The 27,796-nt window shown below is 40.8% G+C and overlaps 1 protein-coding gene across 8 annotated transcripts in view; it reads left to right on the top strand.

Moving 5' to 3' along the window:
• Positions 1 to 2,154: 2,154 nt before the first annotated feature.
• Positions 2,155 to 27,796, top strand: part of TENT4A (terminal nucleotidyltransferase 4A) — a 58,169-nt gene continuing 32,527 nt past the window's right edge. For 5 of the 8 annotated variants that reach the window (XR_003994681.1, XM_030508716.1, XM_030508726.1 and 2 more), the window contains exons 1-7: positions 2,161 to 3,316; positions 17,437 to 17,560; positions 19,076 to 19,122; positions 20,016 to 20,136; positions 21,087 to 21,194; positions 21,890 to 22,018; positions 23,072 to 23,285. Coding sequence is in view for 7 of the 8 variants with exons in the window: in XM_030508716.1 (XP_030364576.1) it covers positions 2,484 to 3,316; positions 17,437 to 17,560; positions 19,076 to 19,122; positions 20,016 to 20,136; positions 21,087 to 21,194; positions 21,890 to 22,018; positions 23,072 to 23,285 (1,576 nt within the window). In the remaining variant the exon portion in view is untranslated. Of the gene's footprint in view, positions 3,317 to 17,436; positions 17,561 to 19,075; positions 19,123 to 20,015; positions 20,137 to 21,086; positions 21,195 to 21,889; positions 22,019 to 23,071; positions 23,286 to 27,796 lie in introns of all 8 variants that reach the window. The other 3 variants (XM_030508659.1, XM_030508681.1, XM_030508670.1) reach the window with 3 other exon arrangements.

The following is a 27,796-nucleotide window of genomic DNA, read 5'->3' on the forward strand; positions in this document are numbered from 1 at the left end:
GGGCCCCTCTTGAAAACACTGACTTATAAAAAATGGCAGCAGGGCAGGGAAGGAAATAAAGAAAACAAGTCACGAATCTGCAGAGCTTGGAATTGCCTCCATAAGATCGGTCCTTGTGTCTTTTTTTTTCATTTTTTTTTTCTTTTCCCCAGAATACTTATCAGTACTTTATTAAGAATTGACTCAGCAGCTTGAAGATGTGATCTTCACCCGCTGTGTGAAAAAGTCAGAACACAGAACTAAAAAGGTTGAGATCTGGGCTCTTCAGCCTCCTCAGCACTTCAAAGTGGATATAGAGAGTAATCATTCCACCCACCAGTATACCACACCACCTAGGCTTGCGGAAATACTGCTGATCCAAGCCTCTCCTTGCTGAACCCAGGCCATCATAGAGGCAAGAATGCAAAGTATTCAGGGCTAAAAGAAGAGAGTATAATTCTGTGGTTTATTTCTCACAGCATTTATATAAAAGGAACCGATTTGAGGGACCTGTTTGTCACCAAGTTCAATGAAAAACAAACCAAAAATATCCAAAAATCCTCTAAGAAGATGAACTGTAAAACCAAGGACTGCTATCAGTAATTCAAGCAGCTGAAATCTCTGCAGGCAATTGCTGAAGTCAGAAGGGTGCTTTGATGGAAATTATGGTGAACATGCTTTTATATGAGACAGCTTCATGGCTCTTTCATGTGGTTTAGTTTTGGTTAGTTTATTGTGTACTTTTATGTATAATTTGGCTGTTAATCCTGAAAAGAGATTTGTTTCTTAACAAATGAATGACTTGCCCTCTCTAAATGACTTCCAATGATAAACATCAGTCTGTCACCCTTAAATCAGTTTCTCTTGCTCTTAAGTCCAAGGGAATAGTTAGAGAATACAGCTGCATGAAATACAACTGCCCTCTGCTAACAAATAACAGTTCTGCTCTTTTGTCCTCTCTCCAACCCCTCTTTAGGGCCAGCTCTGATCACAAAATAAACTCATTCAAAATGAACTGCTGAAAACTATTACTTTTCTTCCCAGTACAGTTTTCTGCTGAATTAACAAGTTAAATTGGCTCACTGATCAATATCGGGGATTGTGCAAGGGAGCAGTGAAAAGGAGTAGCAGGAGTATGGAGAGCTGGACCTCTCCTTTTCTCTGGCAGTAATTTGTTACATCACCTAACATGTACCACGTTAACTGTTGTATAACTGTCTTGTACCTACGATTCCCTGATAGTGTTTGTCACTATGCATGTACAACCCTCCTCTCTGCTGTTCTGCAGTCAGGTAAGGGCTGTATTGAACTGACTGGAGATTCCTGGACCACTGGAGGCTCTGGCGGTACCGTGGGGAGTACTTGACCCATACGTTGTGTACTGAACCTGCTCAAAGAAAAGGCCAAATCACTGGATTAAAGAGAGAATAGTTGCGAACATCATTCTGGAAGGCTGGCCGCTAAAACTGATCTTTAGACCACGGGAGAAACACAGTGTGTCTGCGTTTGATCCAACAGCCATATGCACTTCACCCAGTCACCACTGCACATGAAACCCACCCAGAGAGAGTGAGAGACATCCCCTGGAACATGGATTCATCCCCCGAGATTCAAGCCCCCAAAACCCCCCATACATCCAGTGGAAATGTAGCACTTCACAGCGCTTTCCCGGTGCTAGGCACACGGGAAGGAGAGCCTCCCCTTGCTCACACACTGCGTGCTGCTGCTGTCGCTCCTGAGCCTCCCGCAGGGGGTCATTCCCTGCCCAGCATCCCCCCGGCCATTCAGCCCCTTCAGGAGCAAGTCTGCCTATACCCGCTGTTCATCCCGGTTACTCCTCAGCATTCGCCCTCTCATTTCCGCGGGCACGGGGGAGCACCTCTCCAAAGGGCGGCACAAGCGCTGCCCGTGGAAAACCCCCGCTGAGCTGCGGCTGCTGCAGCCGCTACCGGCCGCGGCCCCTCACAGCCTCCCGCCGGCGGGGCCGCCCCGCGCAGGCGCGGCCGGAGCCCGAAGCCCATCCTCCCGCCCGCAGGCTCCCGAACCCTTCCGACGCCCCCCGGGCACGCATGCGCACGGGGCGAGCGGGCGGGAGCCGGGGGAAGCCTTCCCGACGTCCGTCCCCCCTCCCCTTGCCGCCGGTCTCCGCGCATGTGCGGTTGCCAGGGCGGCCGTCTCCAGTGGAGGTTTAAAATCTGCGGGGCATGCGCAGTGCCGGTTCTGGCCCTGGCGAGGGGGACGCCACATTGGAACGGAGAGGGGAGCGCTCCGGGCAGCGCCGGGCCGGGTACAGTTTGCGCCGCCTCCGCTCCTCCTCAGCCGCGCTCGCCTCGCCCGGCTCTGCCCTCCCCCCCCCGCCGCGACACATGCCGCTGCTCCCGGGTCGCGTCTAGCGCCGCTGCCGGGCCCGGCGCGCCGAGGCGAGGGAGTGCGCGGCAGGCGGTGAGCGGGCGGCGGCGCGGCGCTCTGGCCGGGCCGTGAGGGTCGGCGGCGGGCGGGCGTGGATGGATCCCCGCGTGGCCTGGATCCAGCCCGAGCAGAAAGGCCCCGCGAATGCGCTGTGGATGCAGATCTGGGAGACCTCGCAGGGCGTGGGGGGCCGGGGCGGCGCCAGCTTCCCGCACTACCTCTGCCTTAACTCCCCGGCGCTGGACTCGGCCGCCGCCGCCTCCCCGCCCCGCGGCCACAGCTGCGTGCGGCTCGGCGCGCCCGGCGGCGGCGCCTGCTGCTCCTCTTCCTCGCCTCCTTCGCCTTCGCCTTCTCCACCGGCCCTGCTGACCGGACTGGTTCCCCCTGCCGCCGCCGGCCCCGCGGCGGTCAACGGCGGCGGCGAGGGAGGGCGGCGGCTGCAGAAGTCGCCTTCCGTGTCTTCCTCGTCCTCCTGCTCGTCGGTGGAGTCCGGCACCGACAGCCCCGGCTTCTCCTCCTCGGGATCGTGCAGCGGCGGTGGAGGCGGCGGCTCCTCCTCTTCCTCCTGTGGCCCCCGGGCGCCGGCGGTAGCTCCTCCCGGGCTGCTGGGCAGCGCGGCCGGACCCGGGGAGTTTTTTAACTTCCACGAGAACAAAGTGAACGGTGTGAACGGGCACCACCAGCCCCCCCACCTGACGCGCAGCCCCCACCCGCCGCCGCCGGCGTCTCCCCAGCAGCACCAGTACCACCCGGGCCGTAGGAAACGAGAGAATAAAGCCAGCACCTATGGGATGAATTACCTGCTGTCTGGCAGCCGGGGTGTCGCCATCAACAACTCCCCCCACCAGCAGCGGCAGCCGCCTCAGCCGGCACTGCAGAGCCCCGGCACACCCTGGAAGACTAGGAAATACAGCCCCGGCGTGCAGGGGTGAGCAGCCGGGCCCCCTGGGGCTGCTGCAGCTCCAGAGGAACGGCGGTCCTCGGCAGCTTTTCCTGCGGCTTCTCTGGGCACGGGGATGGGTGGGTTGGGGGTCACACAAACTCCTCTGGAGCCAGCTGCCGAAGCGAGGTTGATCATAGGGGATGGTGGAGCACAAAAACGTTCTTTTGTAAATCACCTTGGTCTGTGCTGGCTGGGTGGCTCCTGGCCAAAGCAGCGGTGCAGGCAGGGTCTGGGAACCCACAGGTTCGGGGGTTAGGCCTTGCCTTGTAGTAGGTTGAGAGGTGAAATTGTCAGGCCACTGTCAAACGGCACCTACAGTAATTAAAGCGAAGATGGCTCAGGGATGCCTGTCAGAGCTCCTGAGGTCAATTCATAATGTGAGGGGGAAGTGGAAGGCTTCAGAGGAGCTCAGAGAAAACCCTTGCACTAATTTTTAAACTGATTTAAGCCTCTCCTTAAGCTGTAGCAGACTAGTTACTTTGGGGAGTGTTAGGAACATCAGTTGAAAGGGACATGCCCAATTCTGGCTGAAATAAGTGTGAAAGTCAGTGTGGTCTTAGAACATTTTTGAGAGGAATGGAATAGATTGACCCAGCCAATATCTGAATTGAAATCTTTGCTTTCTAAAGAGAACACTTCTACGAAGCTCATCCTGTTCTGTGGCCGTAAGTTTCTCTTATGAACGGGTAGTTATTAAAGCTGAGTATTCAGTTTGGTCCAGTCAGCATGTAGAAGGGACTAAACCTGAAAGAAGCACCTCTGGGGTGCTCCGTGAGATTTCTGTATTTCAGCTGTCAAATTTCACTTGGGGAAAATGTTGCTTTCCAATGGTAAAGGTTCATGGAGAAAGTGCTAGCTGCATTGATTGACTACAGCAGATTTCTAATGTCATTTCAAAAATAGTGTCTTGGAACTCCTAAAATCCAGGACCCTTGGATGCCCATGGAGTAGAGGTGCTGCATATTTGTAGAGGGAAAAAGATAAAGATAACAGGGTACACTTTCAGAGCTGGAGAAATTTTAAGTGAGAAATTTAACTTAAGGACACTGTCTTCCTTTTCTGTTCTGGGTGGAACTGTCAGGCTTTGAGTATGTTAAAGTTATCCAAAAGTATTAGAAGATGTTTTTTTTCAAGTTCTGTTTTTTTGCAAACTGTAGCCTCTCCTGAAGAGGACAAGACTACTGCTTTTTAATTCCAAACTGACAGTGAAAATTAAAATTGCTTACAGGAAGCAGTTTGAATGTTTAAGAAGTGTCATACGCTGGGAGCTTTGGGTCCTGTGCTAAGAAGATGTATGTTTAAAATTCCAGTAGTATCTTAAAAATAGCCTGAATATGTTTGTTTTATTTCGATAGAGATGTGGTAGAACACTGAGTTAACGTTTTAATTTATCTGTGTAAGACAAGTCAGTGTAACCTGAGGTAGATCTCCAGGCAGGCAGATGAAGGAGTTGCCCCAGGTCACCCGGCCGGTCTATGGCAAATCTGGTTGAATTTCGGCTCTGCAGGTTCTGTCATGTAGCTGTAGGCAGTACTACCTGTGGCAATGGCATACCCTTATCCTTCATCTTCTGCACCCTCCACCCCTTTTTTTTTCTTGTTGGTTTTCCTTAATAAAGGTTATGTCACCTTTCAGGTGTGTAGAGAATACATAGACAAAATTTTTTAGCCAAGCTTCAGTTGCACTATTCAATTCCGTTGCTTACGTGTTAATGACAAGTTCTTGGCTAAATGTCTTTGTAAGTGGAAGCTGTGTTTCCTGATCTTCTGTCAAAGATCTGTATTCCTGTAGTGAGACCTGATGCTAGGAGTGGGACACCAGCAACTACAGCATCTGTGATCCCGTAGTTCCAGTTTCCTTAGAGCAGCAGGGAACTAGTGCTGAAGGAGAGCATGGGAGCTGAAACCACAGACTTAAATATGAGAAGCAGTTTCTGCCTTAAACGTTGAGTTCTGTTACCCAAGATGAATCTTGGACAAGTGTGTAGTCTAAAACAAGCTTCTATTTAGTGTTAGAGAATTTTTTTATAAAGTACTTACATGATTGAAGTAACAAAAACATTGTCACTGGTGGAGTGGCTTTAGGTGTCTACCTTCTGCAGTAATTCGTGACTACTGATGAGTTTAACTTAATTTTCCTGAAGCCAGGTTGGTGTGTTATTTGGCTGTTCAAATGAAAATGCACTGAAAAGATGGAGATGGGAACAGATCCCCACAGAGGTTTGTCCTGAATCCTTTACATTCCTCATTCATTGCCTGGTGTTACTTGGAACTGTCAGACCAGTCCTGAAGCATCACTTCTGTAACTGTGATGGTCTGTTGACAGAGGCACCTTCAGTGGTGATATACTGGTGTATGCAACTGTCAAAATCTTCATTTGCGGTCTGCTTTGGACATAGATTCAAGGAAAAAGGACTTCATTAGAGGTGCTCTTATGCTCCTGTGTGTGAATGTTGGAGATTACTCTGCCATGAATATTGTTTTCTACTTTTTTTTTTTTTCCTAGCGTTTTTCCACAACAAGCTGAAATGTCTGGGTGGCACGCAGTAGTTCACAGTGTTAGTGTATTGTCTTTTGGTAACAGACTAAGGCGGCTCATCTCTGTTTGCCTTCTCCCAGGCTGCAGTAGTACTTTTAATGGAATGCCTGCATGCTTTGAAATAGTACTGTGCTCTCTCCGCTTTCTTGTTCAGAGCTGGAGATGGTCTGTAGCAGTGCAAGTCGTCACCGTTTTTTCAAACACATCATATTCAGTAGCTTTCTGATGGTAGGTGTGGTGATGTCTAGGAATGCTTCGTGTCATAAAGGCTGTGTTTTGCTGTGGTTTATGTACCGCATTCATTTTCTCCAGTGTACTTATATCTCTTGCTTTCACCACCTTCTGAGCAGCATGCTAATCTTTGTGTTGTAAAGGAAATTCTCCCTCTCATAAAATACAAGTGTGAACAGTCATGCTTGATTAGATTTTATCCTAAAGCATAGCTTTAGGATGTCCTAGGTTGACCTGTGTCATCTTTTTCCAGATTTCTGGAAGGTAAGGGATGAGAATGAAACCATGTTTATTTCACTGATTCAACAGAGTGATTAATATAGCAACAACATAAATTCTTAAATGCCTGGGTTTAGGTTAGGAGTACAGATGACAAAATGATTGGTTTCAGGTGCAATGCAGATAAGTGTCCTTTAATATTATGAGGTTAGTTCAAACTGTTGTGACTGATGTTCAGAACTACATGTGGTTTCTTGATACTGCGAAGTATCCTCTTGAGAGGTTTTAAACTACATCTAGCATCTTGGGGTCTGCAGTCTTTGTACATCAAAATAATACCTTCTGTTATTGTAATGTCAGTATTTTAAATATGAGTAATTTAACCATCCAGAGGCTTTAAAAGTGCTGAAGTTTTATTTCAAAATACAAAATCAAGCTATTCCAATTTTTTTACTAAGGACTCTACTGCTACGTTTGCATTGCTTGCGTATACAGCTGATAGGGCACTTTCTCTTAAGATGTAGCTAATAGCTTATGAATAGTATAAAATCATATCTAATTATTCTGCTTCTTAATATGAATTTAACAAAGTAGGAATTAAGGCATTTTTAACAATACAAGCCTGTTCTGCTTAATACTTTCAATGAAATATTCAGACTAATTGTAGATGTCGAATGAAATTAGTGCTAAAATACCTGGTATATCTGCTTGGTACATTGCAGTGCTGTGCAGAAACAACAGAACTGGCTTGTTGAGGCTTAGTGTGGATACCGGATGTGTTATGATACATTGATATGGTGCTCTGCCTGGACTAATTAGCGTTGCATAGCATTTGATGACTTACCATATTCATCACTCCCCCATACCTGTTGTCTTTAACAATCTCTTGATAATGGCACAGAAGTTCTCTTGTAGAGCATAAAAGCACAAACACCTCCACATCTGATTAGGCTGAAGAAGGATTCAGGCCAGCATTGTCTGGTGACCACAGCAGATACTTGGGAAGAGTTCTTATTAGCAAGGTAAGCTTACGATGATGCTTCCCCAGAAGGCTTGCTTCAGTGTTCACCAGTTTGCGGCTGAAGGGCACTGTCTACCAAAAATGATGTCCAGAGATTCATTTCTGTAGCTACTCAGATGTGGTGGTGTTACTATATTAGTCTATTTTAGTCTGTATTAGGTTTTGTTTATTTCTTCATCTTATGCTGAAGCATTTCTAATTCCAGCTGTACTGGGCTTTTTGCTTTCACGATACATTGCTAAACTTTGGTGACCAAGATAAATTTAATTACTGGGTTTTGTACAATACACTAAGAATGCACTGCATTCAGGACCTTGCATAGCTCTAGTTGCACGTTTGTCAACCCTTTCTTCTTCTTATGCTGCTGTCAGAGCTGGACAATGCAAATTAATGTGTAGGGATGCCACGTTGTCAGCCCCTTTTGCAAATTTTATTGTACTTTGGCTGAGCTGAAAAAATGCAGACTTTGAAAACTCTGTAGCCTTTACTGTCTGCACTGGCGTGTCTAGCACATGTAAAGGCTTTAAGGGATTCCCAAGGGTGGTATCTAACTCTTCCCTGTACTTACAGTGCTGTCTTGCTCTAATACCATCTAATAAAGAGTCAACACAGTGGGCTATGCTTCACGCACACCACTGTTAAATCATTAGTGTCTGTTATCTGTGGTGGTAGGTGGATACCTGTAGTGAGGGTCTTAATGTGAGGCAGGCAGTATTGGCAATGTACACTCAATTCCTGTTTCATCTGGCTTTAGCACCGGGGCAGAACTAGGCAGTATATACTGTAGCATGCAAGGAGGAGGGTGGGAGTGGTTGCCTGTTAGTCATAGAGATTTCTGGAAGGGGGGGGGGGGGGTTGACGGAGCATCGGGATGTGGTTGAGGGGATTGTTTTCATGCCTAAAGGTTGGTACACAGAAGAGTTTGAGGGTAGCTGCTGGATGAATTGTCGAAAGAACAAGAACATCTCTCTTTTTATGGTCGACTGAGTAGAGTAGGTAGAGCTCAAAGATTCTTTGCAAAGTGGATGCGTAGTGTAGCATTAGAGACTGATGCTTTCAGTAATGGAACGAAAGGAATATTTTGGCAGCAGTAGACTTGAGAGAGAACATAGTACCAGAGGTCAGAAAGGCTGAGCTGCAGTAGTAAAACATGAGAAGGCTTTGTGTGACAGGTGCTCACATCTGTGTGTAAAGGAGAATGGGACATGTTTGGAGCAGTTTGATCCTGGCGTCAGCTTCGTGGTGCTTTTCACAGTTGTTGGGCTTTGGCAGTAGGGACGATTGGTACTACGAACATAAACAGCTATACTGGGCAAGACCATTAGAGGCCAATGCCAAATGTTGGGAGAAGAATATGTTCATGTGAGCCTATGGTGGTATTTCCTGGAATAATATCTCACTTTTAAATGATCGATGGTTCTTGGACTACCTGGGCTACAGGCAGTGCATTGTTCAGCCTGTTGTGGATTTTATGTATGAATTTATCTCATCTCATCTTGAGTTGGTGTGAGCTTCTGGGATCAGCACTGCCTTGTGGCAAGATGTTCCTCAGTTAAACTATGCATTATGTAAGGATCCATTTTTTGTCCTGAGGCTGTTACTAAGGTTGTAGTTGCTGCCAGCCACAGGTCTATGCATTAATGGGGCAATCTATGAGTGCTCTTTGCAGCTGACTTGAAAGAGAGAAGGGAAAAGTTGAATTGCCTGACAGTTATCTGTTTTCCAGTCTATTTAATAATTCTTTTTATTGAAGCTGTTTCCTGCCTCTAGATGTTTATCACCTCTGTATGCATTCCAGTTCTGTTGCATCTTTGGGACTTAGATGAATCAGACCTGTGTGTGATAGTGTCACAGTATTCCTACATCTTGGGCTATCTTGTTCTATCTTGTACTTTGTTTCTTGATTACTAACATGGGACTTGCCTGTTCTTTTTGGCTACTGAGTATTGAACAGACCTTTTAACAGGATTCTTATTTCACGATCTTGATTCTCAGTGTTTTGAGCCTGTGCGGAGCCCCTCATTGCGTCTTTGTAAAGACAGAATTTTCTCATATGCTTCTGTTGTGCTTATACTTACCCTGTCTCAAATTCTGCCTGCTACTTCATTGTGCAGTCTGTATTTTAATGTCTATTTGCAGTTCTTGAGCTGGCTTATTCTGGGTAACTTTGCAGTCTCAGACTTTTCTGCTTTACTATTTGTCCCCTTGCCAGATCACTTATGAGGATGTTGACTAGCATAGGGCACTTTAAGGCTTCACTTGTGACCTTCCTTTAAGGTGGAAGCTAAGAGTTCCAGCTGCTTGTTTCTGTTTAAAACACTTTTTTATATACATGAAAGTCTTCCCTCTCATCCCACGTAAGCTTAGTTTTTTCATAAGCCTTCATAAGGACATGTGGGACCATTATCAAATGCTGTTTGGAAATCCAAGTAGATAACAGGATTTCCTTTGTGGTTCACTGATACTTGCAAATAATTCTAAAGGTTTTCTTTCAGATACTACTTCCATTTACAAAATCTATGTTGACATCTTGATACAGTCATAACTATTCAAGTGTTGCATTGATTCTACTTTAGACTAGTTTGACTATTATGGATGTCAAAACAAATGCTTTTAAATTAAAAAAAGAAAGCTTGCTGCTTGATGTTCTTCTGATACAAATGTGGTATTGGGTGAGTGGTGCTTTTGGTGAATACCAAATTATCAGGAATAGATTTTGATGTGAAGTATTTTCTACTAAAAACGGGTTTGGGACAAGTTTTCTCTATATAGTTATAGGATCAGGGAAACCTCTCTGGTATTAAAAAAAAAAAAAGGGGGAAAAAAAAAAAACCCCACCAGCATCTCTACTTAACTTTCTCTGTTCTGATCACTTAATTCACTTAGCAGAAGCAGGTTTTTGGGCTCCTGAGCTAGTTTATCCTTTCTCAAGCATAGCTTTGCATCTTGTTAAATTGTTCCTCATAATCCTTTTTGATAGCCTTAATCTTCCAATCCTCTTTTCCTGCTTTGTGCATTACTTCAGGGTTTCTGAAGACATCTTCTGGTGGAATCTTGTGACAAGGTTAGTAGAAGATCTTTTTCCCTAAAATTTGATTAGTGATGCACACTTCTGCTAAACAACCAGTGTCATATCTTTAATAGTCTCTGAAACACCTCATTCTTTTGGTTGAGATTCTTAAATTAAGAAGCTTCCTCTTTTTTATGGTGAAGTAGTACTTAGATCCAGAAAAGGCCTTTGTAGCCGTTGTTGTCTTGCAGAGATACTGACTTTAATGTGCAGGGTTTGCTGCTTGTGGTCCTTCGATGAATGCATTTTGAATTAAACTCTGCTGCTCAAGATTATGTCAAGAGCTGCTGCTCCTCTTGAATGTTTCAGTGGCTAACCTGGTGTCACACATACTTGATCTACATGGGCATAATGAGTCTCTCATCACTATCATGTTTGTGCTGTTGCAACCTTTCGACTTGTCTGGGATGTTAATCGCTTGCTATCTTTGGGCTTTTGGAAAAGAACAGTATTAAGATAGGAATTTCAGAGTTTAGCGGTTCTATTTATTGGCATAGCGAGCTTGCTGATTCAGTTCCAAGGTTTAACATATGGTATGCTCCTTCACTGATAGAACAAAGTAATTGTGATGTTTTCTTGGTGTTGTGGTAAAGTCCAGCAGCTTAAGTCAGAGTAATGTACAGCTGTTCAGAAGCTTACGTAGTGGGTCTATTTTGCCATATATTAACTTGGAGATATAGATCAGTTTCTTTTCTAGATATTTATAATGCAGTTTTTTCGAAGTACATCCAGCTGTTAATAAGGTACTTGGTTGAGTTTTACTGGATTGACATACTTAGCAAAAATAGAGTAGTTTTCCTTTTCTCTTCCAAAATGCAAGTGGATTCTGTTACTTAAGTCTGCAAATTTGCAGTGTAAATCAGTCCAGCAAGCTTTGTTTCTTGAGTGTGCAAACTGTCAAAAATGCTTCTAAGAGGTAAAATTTAATTAGCAAGAAAATCTAAAATTAGGACTGGTTCTGACTTGCAAGAGTGTGGGGTAAGGAGAAGGCTTAGAGAGGAAATAAAAACTATGGTGTCTTGTGGAAAAGGTACAGTGTATTATAAACTACTCTTTTTGTTCTGTGGATGAGAATAGAAGTATTTTTTTCTTCCATTCTCTCCTTAGTAGCTGACTTGCAAAGTAACCTTGATTTGTGTTTGAATTTAGTATTTAGGGTACCTACCTGTAAAACATTTCACAGCTCTGATTCACAAGTTCTATTTTTTTTTTAAGTTTGCCTGTCTTTGAGTTTGCTGCCTTCCACACAGTTACACTGGGGTGAAAAAAAGATAATCATTCTCTGAATTACATAGTAACATGAGATGATTTGGTATGGCACTACAGTCTGTGAATGTAGTACTATGTTTTCATAGCTTTTCTTATCTGTAAGCCTAGGACACTGCATAGGGCATAGAGCACTATTACCTGGGTGTTACTGGTGCTGAGGAGGACTGGTATAAAAAAGTAAAGGCACCTGAGGGGTGCTGTGAGTGGGGTGGGAAGAGAAGAATTGTAAGTTCATCTCCTTGGGCATAGTTCTGTTTTTGCTACTTCTGCGGATGTCTTAATCTTGGATTATACTGGAAAAAGTCTGTATCTCAGAATGTACTATATTCAATCACATATATATATTCCCCTTGATTTCACTCGACTGTGTTCTTGAGTTTGACTGTAACACTGATTTCAGTTATTGAATGCATTTGATTGTTGTAGTGTAAGATTTGACCTGCATTTCCATGATAATGCAGTCGAGCTTTGCAGTAGTATAGGTGAAGGTATAGTTCAACAGATTTCTGAAATAGGCACAGTGGCTGCTGGGCCATTCGCTATTGAACTCTTGAGACAGCAAAGTCCTCACGCACGTTTTGGAGTTCATGCTTCATTGAAAGAACGTATGCTGTTATTTGTAACCTTTATTTCAACGAAACTTCTGTTGAAATGCTGTCTATGCCTCCCTGTTTCTTCACCTCCCTTTCCTGCTCGCCCACATACTTTGACATCTATTCTTTCTTTTTATAAGGATTCTTAGCTGTTGTGTTAGACTTTTCAGTTAGAAAAATATTCCTTATTTACTGGAATTGAGCGTGTTTTCAAAAAGAATCAGTTGTTCCATGAGAATGATAGTCACGCTTCTATATGTTCCTTCAGAATAAATTAATATGCTTAGTAGTGTAGACATGACTAAGAAACAGGATGCTTACTTAAGGGAAGAAAGTCTCTATGATTTTTCATTCACCTAGTTGATGCTGTTTGATAATTTCATTTCACTGCATTTAAGTTAGCCCTTGATGTAACAAGTCAATGTTATCTATAGTAATAGTTGCAGATCCACTAAATTATGAGAGAAGTAGATGATTTTCTTTCCTAGAAATGTGTCTTTAAGGAAAAGCATTACAAAAATATGAGAATGTCTCCTGCGTTTTATTTTAACCTGAAGACTAAAAGTGTGTCTGCCTTCCTAAAACAGTAAACGGGATAAATTTTTTGGTAAACAAAAGGTGTCAGTTCTGTTGCATAGTTCAGCCTGTAAGCAGCAGATGTTTACTGTGCTTAGTGGAAATAGTATTAAGTGAATGGTAGGTTCCTTGAAGCTGTTAAAATTAGCAAGCTGAATAGTGTAGAAAGTCCTGGTAGCCTCTCTTCTGCATCACTAAACTTTTCCACCTTGTCTTAAGAGGACAGTTACATCTCTGAGTGTTTCTATAAATATAGTGAAACTGCCTTGTGAAAAACTCCATTAAAATGTCTATCTTTGCTAGGAAAGTAGTATAATAGGCATAAAATGTCATAGAAGATAGGTAGGTGCTGGGATGCCGTTGGGAGCCCAAATTCTTAAAGAAGTCGGAAGGAGGCTGAGAAAATTGACCTGTGCCATATGTTGAAAGAAGCTCTATTTTTTAAAAAGAAAGAGTTAAGGCGTTAGTTACATCTGCATGTACATCATGTGCTGCAAATTGAAATTCTGTTCCTAATGATTAGTCACAGTCCAAAGAAGTAGCAAGTGCTTATGAAGATCATAGAGGCTATGTGGGCAAAATACTTAACTAAAAACTATTCCTGTATTGGCTGGGTGAATGTCCTGTAGTGATCTGTTTTATTCAGACACCAAATTATTAATTCCTTCAGCTAGTAGAGAAGTTGCTCTGAGATTAGTTCTGAGCAGTATACAGCACCTTGTTTTATGTATTATCAGAGCTGCCTTTTTTGTGACTGTGCTTCAATAACCTTGTCTGAGCAGAGGGGTTTAGAAAAATGTAAACCACAGTAACATTAAATTTTAGAAAAGCATCTCAGGTTTGAGAAGCTTCTTCAGGAGGACGCCTAAAGAGTGAAGTGCTTGAAGAGGATGTATTAAGATGGTCATGCTGTCATATGCTGACCATGAAGATAGCATTGATTCTTATCCAGAAGGACATAGTCCAGGAAGATGATGTTTTCTGAGACGTAGAATCTGTTGAGTTAGGAAAACTGGAGAAAGCAAACAAAACAGAAGTCTGTTAAGACAGAGGATTTGAGAACTGTTTTGTGAAGTGTGTTAAAACCTGAAAACCTTGCACATTGAAAGCAAGAAACTCGACAGAGTCTCTAGGGCTTATAGAGAGACATGAAAGGGCACCCAGGAGAAGTCAGATCATGTAGTGAAAACTAAGTGAACTAATTGCATTGCTTTTTGCCAGAGAAAGGCTTGAGACTTCTCCCAAGAACTTTCTTTGACTCCAGGGAACTGTCTTTTTAAATTTCAGTAAGGAGTGTTTAAGTCCATCAGCAGAATGAAAACTGTTGTACAGCTCTGTCTGGTGGCATACACTGAAGAATTCCAGATGAATTTAACTGTGAAGCCGCAGTGCATGGTTTGAACTTTAAGTGAGTTTTGATTATCTAGCTTTTGTGCTGTTGTCCCAGGCAAACAGAAACATTAAACGAAGTGCTGCCTTGCGAGTGCAAGGTAGAAAATATGAAATTGACTTGTTAAAAAGTAGATCAGGGAAGGAAATGTAGACTAGTGGTGGGTGGTCTTTTTTTGAGTCTTTCGTAACATGATTGAGATTTGTGACAGTGTTAATCATCTGAACAGAAGCTCAGTGGGGCATGGCAGAGTGCTTGTGTGCATGTTGTTTTTCTGACCTTGCTGACACACTAGGGGCTGCTTTTGAAAGACTACTCTGTCTATGGTAGAGGCTGCGGTGCACAGGGGAACTGAGATCCCTTCTATTCTCCTCCTTCCCTAACATGGGGTGGCTACTGTAAATGCATTTATTTTCAGGAATGTCTGTATCTCCTGGTGTGCTTGGATGGGGTTGATACCATAACAAAACAGAACTTCCTTTCATGCGTAAACATAAATGGGCTTGTGCATGCTTTGATAAAGGTATTTGTGTCTCACAGGTCTCATTTCCTTGAAGGACTCATTGTTAATCCTTATTCATGTGGTCAGTCTGGTAACGTGGAACTGCTGGATTTTTTTTTTTTTTTTTTTTTTTTTTTTTTTTTTTTCAGAAGAATGTGTCTTGAGATTCTTTTTTGAAGACGTAAAAATTAAACAGTTACAGGTTTGCTGGGCTTACGGGTTAACTGCTTAAAAGTAACCAAAGGAAAGAATAAAATACTTCATAATAAGGGAGTGTTACCAGTGGAATTTCTCTAGAGTCTGTTGCTCGATATATTCATAAATACCTGGAGGGAAGAAACGAATGAGAAAAGGGTAGAAAGGATAATAGAAAGCTGGAACTGACTGCAGACAGTCACAGTGGGAGTTTGTTGTTCATTAGGTTATAAAATTGCTGGGAAAATTAAATTCTAGTAAATACGTAATCGTGAATCTGAAGAAAAATAGTTCAGACTGAATATACTCAGTGGGTGGGCCTTACGTTGGTGACTGTTGTTCAGAAAACACCTGGAAGCTCCTTCACAATGGTTTCTTTTAAAGAGCCATCTGTATGCTCAGATATCCTCAGATAGTCGTTAGCAGCAATCTTTGCAAAGGTATGGACAATAAAGTGAAAACAAGTGAGTGTCATGGACTGAATGGTGTAATTATGTATTAACTGTGTGCATTTCTGGCCACCTGTCAGAGAAATGGTGCAACAGAAGAACGCCAGCAGTGATCAGACTTTGGACTTTCTCCTGTGTATGGAAGAGAGAAAAAGATGGGGATTGCTAGCTTGAAAAAGAGCTGGTGGATAGAGACAACTGGATATGAATAGAGAGTTGGAGAAGTGTTATGTTTGGAGATAAACTGCCAGTGATAATGTTTTTCCCCCAAGAAAAAGAGCATCAGATAAAATCATTAACCAGCAGCAGTTAAAAATAAAATACTTCTTAATTCTGATGTGTACTTAAATTGTCATAGAATGCCATGAATTACAAAAGCATAAATGGTCTAAAAAGGCCTGGAAAAATCAATGGAAGATGAGTTCTTTGAGCTAATATACATTATGGTTGGGATCCACACTGAAAATATGCCACATGAAATTGCTGGAGGATTAGGATTGCTGCAAGGGAGTTGGATAGCTGCTTTGTCTCTTCTTGCTTTCACCTATTGCTAGTTTTTATAAGCAGGACAATGGCCTCATTGCTGTTAGGTGCATTCAAGTATTCCCTTCACTGGTCTTGTCATCTTGGAAAGGGAAAAAAACCCAAAGCATACTTCCTAGAAACAAAAAATAGGAGCATCTTGGTTTGTATTTTCTGTCTTGCTCTGAAGATTTGAAATCAAATAGATTTATTAACAAATTGACATGTTTAGTTGACAAGTCTGCTGTGTAGTTAAAAGCTCTGTTGTGGATGCAGGCCCAGTTTAAGGAAAGAGAAAGGGCAAACAGTAATTTTAGGTATATATGCTTTTTAGAAGTATTGTTGTGCTTTGCTGCTAAAATCTATTTGTGTACGGAGAGGAATCCTGACCCTTTAAAACTGGGCACACGATCTGTTGGAGGCTATCTGTTGGAGTGAGAATTCTCTAGTAAAACGAGTTGCAAAAGTTTCAGGGGAAGAGTTAGGAGTTCTACTGGAGATGTATAAAATTTTTCTTTGAAAGGCCAAGCATGTTAACTAAGGATTGAACCTGGTATTTTTGTTTTAGGACAGTATTTGTATTTCGCTACAATGTTGAATATATATGTTTCTTGCATTTTTGTTTAGCATGGCTCGATGCTTTTTCATTGAAAACAATCATGATATTCACCTGAAAATTCGAATTGATCTGTCAAATTTGCCAGTGAGTGTGCTAAGGTACAAGGAGATGGGAAATAAGTGGACTTAGGTGTATAAGAATCCAGTATCAGAACTCCCCATGTAACAGTGGTATTAATGTACTTTCCACTTGAGAATACATTTAATACTTTGAGTAGATCAGTTGGAAGGTCACTTCTAATATAAATGAATGGCTAATAAAGGGCTTGAGTGGTCAAAGGAATCCCTGTTTGTCGAAGTGAGTATTTTCACATCAGGGAATGCTCAAATGTCCCCCTTCTATTGCCCTCTACAAATACTCGGTGCTAGTGGTCTGTTTGCAAGTCTGTGTAAACTTCCACGTACACAGAAGTAATAACCCCTGAAAATAAACCTACTTGAAGATTTTTAATTGTTCTTGTGCTACTTCACATTTGGATCATTGTGTAGCTTTTAAGACTATGCTTTGGTTTTTTTTTTAAAGAAAGTAATCTTTGGGAATCAGGAATTGAATTTGACCTTCACTGTTGAGCCAGTAAGAAGGTTAGTAAATGTCTACTAGTGTTTGCATCCTGTGTCTTTTGACATCTTTGGTATTTAGGTAAAGTGACGAGGGCTGATGTGTAGGTATTGCTTAGATTGCTGTGAGGTGCTGCCATAAAAATCAAGTATGAATATACCTGTCCCAAATCCCAGATCCCAAACCATCCAGCTACCTGTGTGATTGCCACAACAATTAGGCTTTCATCTTTCTTGAAAGTACTGCTGGTTTTGGTTAAGTAATTATATTAAATAATGCCTGTGGCTTGTTTTTGTTGGAATTTACTGCAATAGGTAACTTGTCATTATAACTGATGCTACTGTCTCCTTTAGACTACATGAAGAAATAATTGACTTCTATGACTTCATGTCCCCTCGTCCTGAAGAAGCAGCTATGAGAAGAGAAGTGGTGAAAAGGATAGAAACTGTCATCAAAGATCTTTGGCCTACAGCTGATGTGAGTGTAATTTAAGTGTTGATTTGCTTCTCAGGTAAATTGTAGAGCTCTGTTCACTTAACCTTGCTATTATCTTTCTGTGGTTTAGAAATGAACAGATAAGACTTCAAACTTAACGCAATTGTCTTAATGTCGCAGCTCTTGCAGTACTTGGCAGTTCATTTTAAAAAATGGAGGAAATCTAAAACCTAGATTTAAGGTTAATGAAGGCTACTGATAATTTTATTTTTCATTTTGAGAACCAGGGATGTGAAGAACTTTCCACTTTAAGAAGTGCATTTCTTAAAGTAAAAGCTTATTAGATTGATTGTATAATTTAATTTTGAATATTAAAGTGAGACTGCCTACCTATGTATCTCTTTCTGCAAGGAGTCCTGGCTCTGGATATTTGTAAATAAAAATATTTTACAAGAGAATGGTTAAACCCCCTTTTTTTTTTTTTTTTTTTTTTGTACTCTTCTTAAATTTGACATTCAGTGAATTACTTTAACCTTGCTTTAGTGGAAAAATTGAACTTGACTTCCTGAGTTACACTGCAGCCGAAGTTGTTGTATTTTCAAGCCCTTTATTGCCTAAACAATAAGTTTCTTCCAAACAAAAAACATCTGGAAGTAATGTAAAGTGTATCTCTAGCATCACCTTTCTGATTACCAGATGGTAATATTGTCATTAACAAGCAGAAAAACATTTCAGACCATTGTGATTTCATAGCCTTCCATGATGAAGTGAGGGCTGTGGCCACAGTGCTGAGCTAAAGATACTGTAAAGCTTCTCTGCTGCATCTTCATCTGTGATTTTTCCTTAGTAATAGCATTTTTCTAGCTTGTGGGAACAGAGATAAACACTGAAATGGGCCAGTGTTGCCCACCCTTTTCATAGGTCATGTCAAAGAAGTGAACTTGTAAATCATGCTCTGCTGTAGCAGAGGGGGAAGAATGTCTCAATTCTCCTCATTAGAAGCATACCAAAGCATTTGATGTGGGCCATGAGTGTCTCTACAGCATGCCTTCTTTTCCACACACAGACACCTATCACAATTTCATAATCATCCTTGCAGTAAAATCTGGAGTATTCATGTTTATCTGAATCATATGTTTTAGATGCACTTGCTGGTTTTGAACCGAAAAATTTGGGAAAAATGTTTCCCTTAAACTCTTCCAATCTCAGTAAAGATGTCCTATGAGGAAAGAAGGAAGTGGGAAGGAAGGAAATTTGTAACAGCCTATACTTATGTCAAACTGAAAATAAATGGCAAAAAGGAGTTGTTTCAAAAGATTGTGCTCTGCTGCAAGCAGGATTGGTAGCCATTTCATGTTAAAAAATAATCCTCTAAAGTTGCATCTATAAGGGAAAGTGTATTTCTGCAGGTTTCACACAGTATGTGGTAAAGTAAGTTCAATAACTTTTTACTGGGCTATATCCTTAACAAGTTCAGAAAAATCTGTGTCTTGTTGAAGTGAAATGAAGTGAGCATTCATAATTACAAGTTATTTCACTGGTGTGGCTTTTTTTCAGGTCCAGATATTTGGCAGCTTTAGTACAGGGCTTTATCTTCCAACTAGGTAAGTAATACTTTATATAAAGCTTGTCTTCTAGAATAATGGCAAATTTCAAAGGGGAATTCAGACTGGAACGTGTAAACCTGTCAAACTTCCAGTAAAATTTTTACCTAATGTCCAATGTTACAAGGGGAAGAGCTTTTTAACTTAGATTTAAGTATCTGATAGATCGTTGTACTTCTCTAGGTACTTACTGATGCTTTGGTGAATTACCTTAACTTTCTTGTATCCGAGGTTAGTCTTTGTTTTCAAGATACAGTGAAATTGAATGTTCAGTATTTCCTTTGTAAAGACTGTGTTCTGTTAAATAAGGTGAATTACTGTCACCACCAGAGTTACTGTGCAAAGTTACAAGAGTCATCACAGCTGTTTTCCTGTATTTTTGAGAACAAAATGTCTAAAATGTCTAATTCAGTGTTTCATATCACTTAATGGTTCAATAGGTGGATGTATAGCTGTGTCTTAACGACTATGTTGTCTTTATATCAATTAAAATTTCACTTAGGAAAGCATTGGCCATTTCACTTTTATGAATAACAATCGCTAAAAATTGTTTGGACTATTAACGTGCCTGTCAACACTGGTAGATGAGGGATGGGATTGGGCTGTGAAAGTCAGAGGGGAAGGAGAAAGAAAGGTAAAAGGAAAAGGAGGACAAAGAACTCTGCACAGAACTGGAAGCAAGAAACTAGGATACTGCTTTGGGTCCTAAAGCACATTAAGCCATCTCTTTAGCATTCCTAAAAGCAGCGTATTGGGAACCTAGATTAAAAGTTGCAAAATGGTCACCCTGGAGGACTTGTAAGACAGAATGCCAATTTTACCTTTTTTTTTTTTTTTCGATGGAGTGTTATGTTTTAGACTTAATGGATCTCATGCTGTGTTCTTTCGTCTAGTGATATCGATCTAGTTGTTTTTGGGAAATGGGAACGGCCACCTTTACAGCTGCTGGAGCAAGCACTAAGAAAACACAATGTGGCTGAGCCGTATTCCATTAAAGTACTTGATAAAGCTACAGTAAGTAATAGTTTTTGGAATACTGAACTGAAGAGTTTTCAGACCCTTTAAGATGTTGGTGATAAATAGTGTTCTTAATTCATGAAGCAAATTATATTGTCTTAAGCACAATGTTTTGCCCTGTGCAAGATTTTAGTAGAATCTGTGCTTAGCGATAGCATGCAGTGTACTGTATTTACTAGAGGGCCATACCTCTTCAATTGATCTGAAATGGTGCTATGTTGCTCCTTTGTTTTGTTTTCCATTTCAGATTAAATATGCAGAAAGCTTGATTTAAAATAGATGTTATCAGCTGATGTTTAGGCTATGATTGCAAGACAATTTTGTAGGATACTGCACTCAAGGTGGTGGTGGTGTGAGACTGAACTACAGTATTGGTAGTTCTATAATAATTCATTGCTGCCAGCAGAGGAAGTATTGCTATTCCTGCTTTGCTTTTATCCAGTTTGGCTTTTGTGTGACTCTGCAGTGAACCAGTGCAGCTTGATAAACCAAGAGACAGTGCTTTATTTTTTTTTCTTCTAGTATAGTCTTCTATCAGTTTAGCAAGTGAATGGTGCATTGTTGGGTCAGATGAATGCAGTTTCCACAGGTTATGAGTGTAGAATGTCTCCTATTAACAGCAGTGAGTCATTAAATTAAATGAATTTGGTTGTCTTACAAAACACTGACATTGCAGCTATGGAGACAGATATCTAATAATTACGGGAAAGTACACGAGTGATCAAAACTTAATGTGATCCTACATGCCTATGTTTTCTGTTACCTCACTAAAAAGTATTTGCTTGTCAGTCATGTTAGGATTGTTATGTTTTCTCAAATCCATGTTTCCTTAGCTTGAAAGTTGTATTCATTTGGACACAGTATCCTTGTCTTAAGTGAATAAGCTGGAGAATAGCACCAGTGTTGCATTTCTGGGTATTCATAAAACCTTATTTTAATCTTTTTAGGTACCAATAATAAAACTTACTGACCAGGAGACAGAAGTGAAAGTTGACATCAGTTTTAATGTAGAAACTGGTGTGAAGGCAGCTCGATTTATCAAGGAATACATGAAGGTATCAGCCATATAATGAATGTTACACTGCTTGCCAAAGATGTGCTAGATATGCTTAGCTAACCTTTCTCGATATGGCTTAGACTTTTGAAAATTGATTATTGAAGACTATAATCATTAACACTAATTTAACATGGATATTTTAGTTTATTTTCTGCTGGTGTCTATTCAGTGTTGCCTTCGAGTGCTAGGTGTTTGTGTGGATAAACCTGTACACTGAAGGGACTTCTACAATCATATATAGATCTGCAGATAGGTACTAAACTTTGCTTCTAAAGCAAGTGTTGAAGTTTTGCTTACCTTGAATTTGTGATGCTTGGTTATTCTTCTGTAGTTACATACTTAAAATTAAGTTTACTTTCTTGCTCTGCAGTAAAAGTATGGTTTAGATGGAAAGCTTTGACTATAATGAGTGACACTGGCATTCAAAGGAGGATTTGAAAGTCTTCCTGTTTGGGGGTGGGTATAAATTTGATATGTAAGCTGTTTGGTCAAATAAGAGTTGAAGTCTAGTCATCTCTTTTCAGACTAAAAAAAAAAGCATGTTTCAGTTTTTCCTGTGGAAACACTTTATAGCACACCACTAATTAACATTTTTGTATTAGAAGATGAATCTTCTTGTGTTGAGATTGTGTAGTTTGTTCTTTGTTTCAGAAAGTTGACACTGTCATTGATAAGACTTACTTTGCTTTGCAGAAATATTCTTTGCTGCCTTACTTGATTTTAGTATTAAAACAGTTCCTCCTTCAGAGGGACTTGAATGAAGTTTTTACTGGTGGAATTAGCTCTTACAGCCTAATTTTAATGGCAATTAGTTTCCTGCAGGTAAGTCTGTTCCTTGTTTGTGTTCTTTGAGATACTTTGGTGTATGTACTTATGCCCTGTTATGGTGTTGATTCTTTAGACTCCCCTAGCAATGCACAGCTTTACAGTTCTAGGTATTTACTCATTGGCAGCTCCTATAGACTACCTCTCAAACCTCTAAGACCTTCTGTTCCCTGCGTGTGAACAGAAGTGAACTGAAACAGCAGCAGGAGCCTTGTGAAAAAGCACAGAGGCTGTGCCTTGCTTTTTGTACCCAGGGCCTGTGATTTGGATTATGCTGCTATCCTGGGCAGCCTATTCCAGTACCTGAATCATCTTACTGGTGTTTTGTAAATCTGCCAGGATGCAGTTTAAGTCTATTGCTTCCAACACCGATTGTGTAGAGTAGTTGATTTCAGTGTTTGTTGAAATTCTGAAATGCCAGTCAAGTTGTTTTTTAATTATATGTTGGTTAGGTTTTGACATACTTAAAACTGATAGATATTGTATGTAACTGATGAAATAGCTAATGAGTTATAACATCTTCCAGTATATTTTTGTGACAGTGAGATTTGTGTGAGTATGATGGGGTACAATGTTAGTGTCTCTCAGATGCTGTGATAATGGAAAAACCTACATATTCTGCTGCTGTTAATGATTAATTGAAATATTACGATAGGTTTTACATACCCTACATAATATGGGGAGGTTGAGGTAAATGGAACCCCCCACTACTTTTGAAAACATTGACTGTTGAAGAATCAGGCATTACTCTGTTACTAAGCTGTAATGTAGTTTGTAGTACTTTATTGCTTTTGGCTTAGGGAAAAGAATTTGCTAAGCCTCAAAAAGCTGGAAGAGGAGACAAGAAAGAATTTTTTGGCTACGGGGTACTGCTGAAGTGCTGCCCCCTGTTGGTTACGTGAAATAGTTTAAGTACATGTAGAATTAATGACTCAATTCAGACTTGTGTAAAGAGATTATACTCAGCTGTTTAAATGAGAGCGTTTTATTGCACTGTGTTATGGTCTGAAAAGCATTAATTTTTAATAATTAACAACTGTTCTGTCACAGCTGCATCCAAGAATTGATGCCAGACGAGCTGATGAAAACCTTGGAATGCTTCTGATAGAATTTTTTGAACTCTATGGAAGGAATTTTAACTACTTGAAAACTGGTATTAGAATAAAAAATGGAGGTGCCTATATTGCCAAAGAAGAAATCATGAAAGTCATGACTAATGGATATAGACCATCCATGCTATGTATTGAAGATCCTCTCCTGCCTGGTAAGATTGTACACTTCTTGCAGTATTCTGGAGCTCTGGCTCAACTCGTGCTCTCTCAGCTTGCGTTGGAGTCCCTAAAGTCTGTCAAATGAGTTAAGAAGCTGCACTGAGAAGAGACTGTTGCTGATGTTGAGATACAGTTACGGAGATGGGCTAAGGAATAAGGACCTGAAGTCTCCCAAGGTTCATAGCTTGATTAAATTGGATTGCATGCAGACAGTGCAGATACATGATGCATTGGAGATTCAGAACTGTTGGGTGTATAATAAGACTGTCTAGCAGTTCTGAGGGATAGTGAAAGAAAGAGGTCCAGGAAATCCTAGACGGGGGCTTGTTAGTAGGAACAACTCTCTGTTGTTTGTTATGAGAGAATGAGAATGGAAGGTGTTGCTTTTTCTGCCACAGTCTGCGGTGCCATACTTCAGATACATTATAACATATGGGAAAGAAATGCCCCAGGTGAGGTACCTGTCCTGCTGTGTGGTGCAGTAGAGAGACTGCACTGAAACATGGGTGTATATCCATGAATGTGTAGCAAGGGACCAGCTGTATTATGGTGTTGGTGTGAAGAGTGGTTTGCATAACTGGTTTCTGTGCTGCACAGGGACCTTTGGGGAATGCCAGTTATAGTTGCATGTACTTTTGAAAGTAACTTTTTCTTTTTAAGATATGGTTTTCATTAAGTAATCTTCAAAGTAATCAAGATTAACTTTGGCTGAGCTCCTGAAAAAAATTTCAATGATATAGTACTCAGTTTGGATTCTATTTAGACTGTCACAAGTAGCTGAAATTCCAAAACAGTTTTTTAACAAGTCAATTTTTAGTTAATTTGGACTTCAGCATTAGTATTTCTAGAATGTAATTGGCACTCAAGCTCCATACTGTCACGTCTTGTGGGTAGACTGCTTATGTACAGCACTTTTAAAGCAAATACCATGGATCAGGAGCTGAAGTCTGGCACCTTTCTATAAATATTCAATATGCTGAATGCTCATAGTTCTCTAGAACAGGTTGCAAGCTAAGGTACTCATTTGCCTAACCACATCTCTGATATGTTTGTAGCCGTGTCGTGGTTTAAGCCACGTTTGTGGCTTAAACCATCGTGACTCTTGCACTTGGCCAGGCATAAAATTGATTTTGTAGAACTTTCATTGTGTTATTGAGATTTTCTTCAGTAGCTTGCCTGCAGACCCATGTGAATAGCAGCATGAGCTGCATTTCTTCAGAGTCAAAAGCATTTACTGTCCTCCAGTTCTGTTCCTTCCTATCTGCTGAGGACTAAAAGAGAAGAAATTATGTATGCTGCACAATGTTTTAATCACTGCTAATAGTGCTTGGGAATTTTTTCTTCTCTTTGACTCTTCAGAGAAGAAAAAAATTGTAAATCCAGTATGGGCTCTGAACTGCTTCTCCTAGTATAAACCTTGCAGAAGCAAAGAATTGTAGTTTAAAAGACATCTATCTATCAAAGAGTCGATAAGAACTAAATTTTAGATGAGGTTATATGGGCTGAGATAATGTAATTTTTACAGGATAGAAAGAGTTTTGGCAAGGGAAATGAAAGCTGACAATAGTTTGATGTTATCTGGCCACTGTGTCCCCTAGGGACATTTTCTGGCAGCTACCACAGAGCTTCAGAACTTGCTTGATGGAGCTAGGAGGAAGATTACATAGAACATGTAGGATGACTCTTTGAATTGGAGAGATACAGCCTCCTCACATCTAGACTTAATCGCATATTCCTACAGTATCTGAAAGTACCTGTCAAGTGTATGTAGATAATGTATAGAATTCTGCTAATTAGTTTAGTTCTATTACTGCTTGTGTCCCAGTACAAAAATCTTTTCCATTGCTTCAGGTCCTTGCCCAGATGACAAGTAATCATCTCTACTTGATTAGTTTGTGGTCAGACCCACTCAGTATCTAACTCTAAGGGTCAATGCCAGTACTGTGGAGGAGATGGGAACAAGTATTTTGGTAAAGAGTGGACACAGATGTTTCTTAAGTGCATAAGATTCTGTAAAGTTTTTCTCTTCACTTTTCTCTTTTTGCACTGTATGCATAAGTTTTCAATCTTTTTTTGCAATTCTTTTTTACCCTGATCACAGCTGCTTGGAAGAAGACTTTGAAAGATGACGTCTTCATCCAGGAATCAGCCAAAAAGTATAGGGATGAGAAAAAAATAAATGTCTCACGATTATCCAAGTAGTGTGAAATTCCCTCTCTGCGTGTATGTACGAGTTCAGCAGTAGGATGCTGAAAGGTGTAGCTCATAAGAATAGCTTTTAGATATTCTTTTAGGGAACAGGATTAAGTTCGGTGGGATTAGTTCTTATAAATTGGAGGAAATGTATTTTCTTTGGTGTGAAAAGACGATGTCTGGCTAACAGATAAATGGTGTCATCAGAAAGATATGATACTTCAATCCTGTCTGTTCAGTACCTTCTGTTCGTTGCTAGATTTGGAAGGAACAGGCATCAATCTGTTGTGTTGTTGTTTTGGTCATAGCGGGTTTTGCTGTTCTCCTGGGTGCGGTAGGGTTTCCTCTGGAATTCTCAAAGACTAATTATTGGCTGCTAGAGGATTATAATTTCTGTCATTTGGGAACCAAGATTTCAACAAAGATGTTGGGAGTCTACACTTAAAATGGAAAGTGTGTTGAAATCCGGATTGAGATGTCAGGTTAATCTAGCTGGTGATGCATTTTAAAATGGTGGTTTATACTTGATTTCTTGATCTTCATAGATAGCCTAACATTCTTCATCTTGAGTTAGTGTTCTAGGACAGGGTAATGAGAAGAAAATCTCCCTCAGCATCATCCAAAGAAGGGAGTTTCTACAAACATCTTGTAGCTGCCATCATTTCAGTTTATCCAGGCACCTATCCTTTCTTTGATGTGTAAGAAGCAAAAGCATTCATTAGGAGCGCTGTAAAGCCGGACACTCAGAAGTATGTTCACAGGAGCATGTTGGAGCAGGGTAGATGATATCATCCTAGAAGAGGTTTGTGCGGAGTTGGTCTTGCAGTATCATGTCTTAGAAGGCATGACTGTGGTTTCAGGTGACAAATCTTTAATCTGTGGTTGTAAAACAAACTTGGCATTTATTGAGCAGATTGTTAGGGAAGCTTATTATTTTATAATAAGCCTTGGTGAATCAGATCATTATCAAGGTCCTCGAGTAATTTCAGATGCTCAGAACAGGAATGATTTTGATCTTGGTTCAGACCAGAAGTAGCAAGAGTAGCTAAATTGCTGTTTAAGACTTGGAGTTCCACCTGCTCCCTTCATGAGAAAGGTTGTTCTTCATTCTGAATTATGGGCACGCACAAAAGTTCTAAACCTTAAATTTAGTGTCGTGTCTTTGAAAAGAGACTCTAATTTGCAAGAGTGATTATGCTTTATGTTGCTTGATTTATGTCTTGATAGGTCACAAATACAGGAAATAATTAGATTTGAGATTGGCAACAACTATTGGGATTATCTGTTTTAGCCTTAGTGGCTGCCCAGAGTTATTCACTGGAGCTTTTCAATGTCTGCTATTCATCATTAGAACCTGCAAATATGTGTATATAAAATGTATTTATAAAAATACACAAATACATTGAAGTTACTGTCTGAAAGAACCCCTTTAATGCTGAATGTTGCAAAAAGGTATTTACTAGATAATAGCTTAACATAAAGGTATCTGCTTCAATACTAACTCATGGTCTTACCTTTACCTTTCCAGGCCGTGTTCTTAAAACTGCTTCAGGTAATGAAAGGCTGCCTGACAGGGTGTTAATACTGATAGCGAGTGATGGAAATCTTAGACATGTTCCTTTAGGGATGAAGGCTTTGTAAGAAAGAATCAGGATTGAATTATACATGAAATCACACACCATTGTTATCTACTGATGTATCAGATGATGAGGTCTGCATGATTTTTTTTTAAGAATGAGAGCATTTGGGTTATGTGCTTTAACTAATTGGTCTGTAGGCTGTGTCAAAGGAAGGATGCTCAGATATGTAAGATGTGATCTGCTAATGATTTCTCAGAAGAAAATCTATTCAGGACAGCAAATGCAAATATGTGACCTTCTGGCTTCTTCCAATATGTTGCTTTCTGAATCGGGTAGGGCCACCTTTGTACAGACATGGCTGGTACAGTTCGCAGTAGTCCATGTAGTCGCTTCGGCTTCTGTACCCGCTTTTCAGCTGCAGTGCAAGTCAGAAGCTCTGCAGACTGTATAATTGAATAAGATGTGTTTATTCAGATGTTTTTATGAACTAATTACAGGTGCAGAATGAGGCAATCCAGGAACCTAGCCATGCTATGGCATGAGCTGTCCTGCCTCTGTTCTCAAATCTGCTTCAATCAAGACTCACGCACAACTTCGTTGGCGGTTTAAACTAAACTGCCTGAGTTTGCTGTAAGTGGATTAGGGAAGGCTTATGATTTCTTTTGCTAGCACAACAGTGGAGGTGGCAACGACTGATGAAAGGAGTATCCAGCAGTTTGTAGCAGCAGTGT

The sequence above is a fragment of the Strigops habroptila genome, chromosome 1, assembly GCF_004027225.2.
Source record: "Strigops habroptila isolate Jane chromosome 1, bStrHab1.2.pri, whole genome shotgun sequence".
Lineage (NCBI taxonomy): Eukaryota > Metazoa > Chordata > Aves > Psittaciformes > Psittacidae > Strigops > Strigops habroptila.